This window comes from Microtus ochrogaster, chromosome 2, assembly GCF_000317375.1.
Source record: "Microtus ochrogaster isolate Prairie Vole_2 chromosome 2, MicOch1.0, whole genome shotgun sequence".
Classification (NCBI taxonomy): domain Eukaryota; kingdom Metazoa; phylum Chordata; class Mammalia; order Rodentia; family Cricetidae; genus Microtus; species Microtus ochrogaster.
The window spans coordinates 96,229,813-96,236,539 of NC_022010.1; the positions used below are offsets into that span (position 1 = coordinate 96,229,813).

At 41.0% G+C, this 6,727-nt stretch overlaps 2 protein-coding genes across 2 annotated transcripts in view; one reads left to right on the top strand and one right to left on the bottom strand.

The window, feature by feature from the left end:
• Window positions 1-2,115: 2,115 nt before the first annotated feature.
• LOC101997590 (keratin-associated protein 13-1-like) overlaps window positions 2,116-6,727 on the bottom strand; it is a 31,974-nt gene continuing 27,362 nt past the window's right edge. Inside the window, exon 4 of the mRNA XM_026787770.1 lies at window positions 2,116-2,231. Within this exon, the coding sequence (XP_026643571.1) occupies window positions 2,116-2,231 (116 nt within the window). The remainder of the gene's footprint in view (window positions 2,232-6,727) is intronic.
• On the top strand, window positions 3,126-3,653 carry LOC101986416 (keratin-associated protein 13-1-like). The gene has a single exon (XM_005345323.2). It carries the CDS (start codon window positions 3,147-3,149, stop codon window positions 3,651-3,653), a length of 507 nt encoding a protein of 168 aa, XP_005345380.1. The 5' UTR covers window positions 3,126-3,146.

Sequence of the window (6,727 nt, forward strand, 5' to 3'; positions counted from 1 at the left end):
ATACAAGTAATGCTGACAGATGGACAGATAATCTGTATTAAGGCTGTTGGTTCCTATCCTAATCCATCAATGCAGGCATTTTGTTTTAAGCATGGAAGATGAATAAAAAAGTATTTGTGTTTCTTTCTCTACAATTTCTTTCTTATTGTTCTGGTAAAACACAAGTCCCTTCGTTCTGCCACTGAGTCTTTTACTAAGAATAGAAATGCTAATGAATACAGTGACTAACCGTGGATGGGGTGTAGTCTTGGATCTGAGGACAATGAGAAGTGCTTAGAGTGGCTGGGAGTGATGATGCTCACACCCTCATGCTTGTGCTGGGCTCCAGACAACCATGAGTGATAGCGGCTGGTTAGCATGTTTGAAAAGAAGTCTGAAGTCCATATCTCATGTGTATTCTTTTCAACTTTCAGGTATTGGTATTGTTTAGAGTTTGACAAAAAGTTCTTAGGAACTATATGTATAAGACATAGACTGTGTGGGCTGGATTTGATAGAGCATATGATTGTGCTCCTATACGCCCATCATGCTGGATGGAGGACAGGGTGTGTGTGGAATGAAAGGGACACTAGCACATACCTGAGAAGATAGCCATAATGTTGTGCCATGACGGGCAATGACGCTGACTTGATTAATTTGGTTAACACTATGCTTGCTTCCGATGATTGAAACTTACACCTGACAGAATATTTGCTTTCAGGAGGATTTTAGAAAGTGTTGATTTGTAAACAAAATTCTGCTCCTAGCAATAAACCTAAGGTGAACCCAAAGAAAAACATATATAAACCCACCTGGAAACTGGAAACAGGCAAGATCGCCTGGCAAAATTGGGAGCATGGGGGTGGGAGGTAGAAGGAAGGGGAGAACGGGAGGGTTGAGGAGAACTTGAGGGAATTGGATAGTTGAAATGAAGGACAGATATGAGAGCAAGGAAAGAGATATCTTGATTGAGGGAGCCATTATGGGGTTAGTGAGAAACCTGGTTCTAGAAAAAATTCCCAGGAATCTGCAAGGATGACCCCAGCTAAAACCCTAAGCAAAAGAGAAGAGGGTGCCTGAAATGGCCTTGCCCAGTCATCAGACTGATGATTATCTTAAATATTACCATAGAACTTCTGTCCAACAACAGATGGAAACAGAGACAGATTTCCACATCGGAGCACTGGACTGAGCTCCCAAGGTCCAGTTGAAAAGTGGAAGGAGTGAGAGTATGAGCAAGGAAGTCAAGACCATGAGGGGTTCATTTACTGAGACAGTTTGCCTGAACTAATGGGAGCTCACCAACTCCAATTGGACTGGGACTGAACAAGTATGGGATCAAACTAGTCCCTCTGAATGTGGTTGACAGATGGGGTAGACTGAGGGGCCGCTGACAGTGGCATTGGGATTATCTCTACTGCGTGTACTGGCTTCTTGGGTCCTATTCTCGTTGGATATCAACAGAGATGTAGTAGGGAGGAGGGCCTTGGACTTCCCAAGGGCAGGTTACCTTAGCCTCTCTTAGGATTGGGGGGAGGTGGGAGGGTGTGTGGAGGGAGTAGGAGGAGGGGAGAAAGTGGGAATTTGGGTTGGTATTTTTTAAAGGAATAAAATAAAATATAATAATAATAATAATAAAAGACTTTTACTCCAGCTACTAGAAGCCCAGAGAAAGACATTTAAAAATTTAGAATCTTATAAGATAAACTTTAAAATAATAGTTGTTGGGTGTTTCTTGTCACTCAAATCATGTAGTGAGGTTTTTAAACAAGTTACAATTAAACAGATTTTGCAGAACAGGCTCTGCTGATTTCAGTATCTGTCACTTAACCCTATCACATTTTCATTAAATGGATTCATAATTCAGTGATGGAAGCCATTCTTCCTGCAGAAAGCATGTTGAAAACTTTTGTATATAGATGTAACTGTTCACTCAGATATTAAATACAGAGATACATTGGCAAGTTCATAGGTGAGGATGGAGGCAGCAGCCAATATCTGAGGTCAGAGGGTAAATAAGGAACTGACAATCAGAAAATGAGAGGATAATTCTTCCTGGTCAAAGGGAAATAACAGTGGCCAAAGATCCCAGACTGGGAGACAGCCGTCAGCAAGATTGGAAATCCAGAAAGAAGATCAGTAGAATCCAGATCCAGTGCCACAGCTCGGTCTGTAGCAAGAAGCCTGGCAGGTTCTCTGAGGAACACAGGATGGACGGCAGAATCCTGATCCGAAGCCCAGTGACAAGAAGCCTCAGTTTTATCCAATCGCCTAACCAGAGAAAACCAATTCCCATGACAGGACAGGGAGACTGAGCTTTGAATAAGCTTGGAACCATCCTTCAATTTGAAATGATGTTCAGTAATATGAACTGGGTTGGTAAACTAAGAGGAGAGTACCCGTCAATAGGTTAAATCAAAAATAAATAGACACACAACCCCTCCTGCTGCCATTGACCCTCACACACTAATGCCACGTCTGCTGTTTGGCTCCACAGGGCCCCATAGTGGCCAATATTTTTTTATTTCATTATTCTAAATAATCACTTTCTCTGCACAGTTTTTCAGCACTAGGATGATTTTGTACAATGTCTCAATTATTTTGACTTATTTTATATAGCTCATATAGACGGGATATAATAACCACTGATAATAATGTAAAAGAAACAGAACACTATCCTGGAGAGTGTGAACCCATGATTTCATGTTGGAGCCATTTTTGAAATGGCTTCTTGTCAGTACAAGACTCTGACTTGTATCCAATGAGCAATTGGGGATAACGACTTTGTCATCCCTGAGATTATTTCCCCTCCCAACAAAAGAGCATACACAAGTCATAGACAGAGGAAATAAAGGGGGTTTCCTGACTATAATGGTAGAGGCACTAATTAAATACAGTCATAGCATTTGTAACATAAATGTATTTCATTGACTCAGACATATAAAAAATGAGTTCTGCCTTAAACGTAAGATAAAAGGAGTTAGCTAACTGCAATTATGAAGAAAATTGCTGAGGTCCAGACATGCGGATGAGTCTGGCCACAGACAGAAACAATGATCATGTAAGAAGCCACTCCCATTGCTGAGAGTATATAAAGGTCTCAGAAAAGGAGTGATTTCACATTCAGAATCTTGTTATACTCAGCTCAACTTACACCTGCCATCAACATGTCCTACGGCTGCTATTCTGGAAGCTTCTCCTCCCGCTCCTGTGGAGATCACCTGAACTACCCTTACCCCTCCTGCGACTCTTCCTACTCCAGGCACCTGATCCAGAGCACGAACTCCTGCTCTCCCAGACCCTGCCATCGGGGCTCCTCTCTCCTCAGCGGCTGTCATCAAAACTACTTCCAGCCCAGCAGATGCCAGACTTCCCATGTAGTGCAGACTTCCTGCCAGCGGCCCTGCTACAGCTCCAGGGTCTCCAGCTTCTACAGCCCCTGCAGGACCACGTACAGTGGCTCTCAGGGCTTTGGGTCCAGCAGCTGTCACTCTCTGGGCTATGGGTCTAGAAGCTCTTACTCCCTGAGCTGTGGAACCAGCGGCTTTAGACCCCATGGCTTCTCGTCACTGGGCTTCGGATCAGGATTCTGCCGCCCATCCTATGTTCCTCAGAGAACCTGCCAGTCTTCTTGCTACAGACCGAGCTGTGGCACCGGATGTGGATTCTACTGATCTTCTTTCTAGATTTCCAATCTTGCTGACTGCTATCTCCCAGTCTGGGATCTTTGGCCACTGTTATTTCCCTTTGACCAGGAAGAATTATCCTCTCATTCCCTGATTGTCAATTCCTTATTTACCCTCTGACCTCAGATATTGGCTGATGCAGGTCCATTGAGAAATCTGTCATAAATCTATTAACTCAAGAATAAAGTATGCATTGCAAATTAAATTTGTAGTGTTGAATTCCTTGCCAAATTTATGAATACTAAAATTTCAATCTAATGAATGTACGGAGTTGACATCCGGTTACGCCCGCTCTTGTGAGTTGTTTTGTGCATGCTTGCTTTTGCGACTGTGAAACAGTAATTGATTAATGTTCAATGAGCAGCAGGTGTGGGAGTATATGGTTTGTAGTTCCATTCAGCTCTAAATTAGATACAAGTCCTCTGTGCCTCAGAGTTTTCTTACTTAAGAACATCAAGCAAAACCTTACTGTTTGAAAGTATAGATTTCTATTAATGAAATCCCAGATGCAGAAAGTAAATTAATTTCCATAAGTAGTGTTTTTTCAAGTCTATGCCAACTGGTCTTACTAAGTTCTATTAAGAAGACAGAAGTCAAAATGCATTTGATTTTATGACTATGGGTTCCCTTTGTGTACTGACAATGTTTTACTTTGAATCTGACATGACTACCATGGGCTCGTGTTTTGAGTGCCAGTTTAACAGGTGATAATCTATTTTAGGAGGCTGTGTAAACCTTATTAAGTGGGGCCTACCTTGGAGATGTGCCTTTGAAGACCGTAGTCCAGCAATTGTGTCATCTCTGCTGTCTGTATTTCCTTGTCTTCCACAATGAGCATACTCACCATCTCATACTCCTAACACCGCAGGTCCACCTCCTCAGCTGTGCTTCCCTGCGATGCTGTATTTACAGCCCTATGAAATGGTAAGTCTGTGTGAATCTTTCCAACGCATTGTTCTGACAGATATCTGGACATGGCAACACTAATATAAATACAGAGGAAATGAAAATTACTACATCCGTTATGGGAAACAGTAGAGATTGTCCGAAATGTTAAAACTGCCCCAAGGTTTAGTAATTTCACAACCAGTTCTGTAGCTTAGCTAAGAGGATACAATAGTGCGCATGGAAGTCCTGAGCACAATACTGTCCACAGTAGCTTCAGAATAGAAAGATAGACCAATAAAGGGCTGTAGAAAATGTGCTATATATCCACAGTTGAAGTTTAGCCATTAAAATGATGATGAAACATCCTGGAAACAACATGGATAAACATGGAGATCAGTATGCTAAAGTATGTGTGTCAGACTCAGAAAAGCAAGTCCAGAATGAGGTTATCTGCATGTGCAATCTGAAAAGTTTGCTCCCACAGTAAAGTGGTGATTCCTAGAGATTGTGGAGGGAAGGGTTGGGGTGGGGAGTCAGATATGGTAAGGTTAACCACATGTTAATTTACAATTTGGTAAGCTATGAAAGTCTGGTTTGCAATTCGATAGTTGTTAGTTACCCCCTAAGTCGTGAGTGCCACTGTTGCACAGCTGGGTTGATCTTGTGTGGTGGTACTTTTGTGCCTATCAGCTGTACTACTAAGTGGGATCCTGATTGCTTTCCTCCATTGGCAGATAGACCTCCTATGAGATGTAGTCTTTGGAGAGAGGGCTTCCAGGTCAGTTCCATCTCACTTCCTCTAAATCTTGTGTCTGAAACTTGAAGCATCTTAAGCAATAACTTCTTACCTTCAAATTAAGGAAGGCAACCAAAGGCATTAGTGATACATGGTTTTCAGGAGTGTCCTCGTATACTCCTTTAGCAGGACAAAGGGAGGCTTACCTTGCCTGGCACCAGCAAGTTTATTAGTCTAGGGCTCTGTGTGAGAGCTTATTAACCCAAAGGTTATTATTTCATTTAAATTATTCATGTATGTAGACATATACACTATAAATCATACATTTTTTTTTATTTAAAGCCTGTAAATTAATAGGGAATTCATGCCTGAGACTGTAAACATGGCTGATCATGAAGTCATGGACTCCAGAAGAGAACCTCCTTTTCTCAGTTTCCTAAACCACTATAATTCCCAACTGTATTCTAAAGATTTACACTTATATAAAAAATAAGTGTACCTCTCTCCCTGTATCATCAAAGACATTTATTTGCAGCAGACCAAGACTTTCACAGAAATGGACAACTGGTCAAAATGCAGAGAGCAAATGACTGTGGGAAGCCCATCCCAAATGGAAACATCTACAGGGTTGGGGAACGTCACAGACTTCATGTAACACTTAAAACAAATTTTAATGCATACAGAGAAGTCATTTCCACCATTTGCAGTCAACAAAGATGTAATTAGACTATATTTTAGTAAAGAAAATGACCAGATTTGGAAAGATTCCATGTGGAATCTGAAAACGTTGATCTCCTAGAATCAGAGATCTAGAAGTGATAGACACAAAGAAGAGGAAGAACACACTAAAATAGAAGATGGCCTACAATTTGATAAACAGGAAAAATTGCTTTTCATGATGCATTTCACTGAATGATAACCAAATCTGATACATAGAATATTGTTAAATTGTAAAATTACAATTACAAAAAGGTGTGTCCTCTTTGGATTTCATTTAAATTATTACCTAACAAAGTTGAAGATAGTGCCATTTGTATCATTACCAATTAATATAAATTTGAGCAAAAAACACTTTTTTCATGGTAATGTTGTCTAATTTATGGATGAAGGAATCCCTGAAACAGATGTGAAGGTAGGTAGATTTAGATAAAGTGCCTGTAACTGACAAAATAGGTGATTCACACAAGTTCCCATAAATGCCTCCACCATTATTCCTTTATTCTATATAGCTGTCTTAGTCACTGTTCTATTGCTGTGAAGAGACACCATGACCAAAGCAGCTCTCACAAAGAAGCAAAGAAGCATTTAATTAAGTGCTTGCTTAGAGTTTCAGATGGTTAGTTTATTATCATCATGGCTGGCAGCCTGTCATCCAGGCAGGAAGTCATGGTGCATGAGAAGTAGCTGTAGACAGAATGGAGAGAGAGAGAGAGAGAGA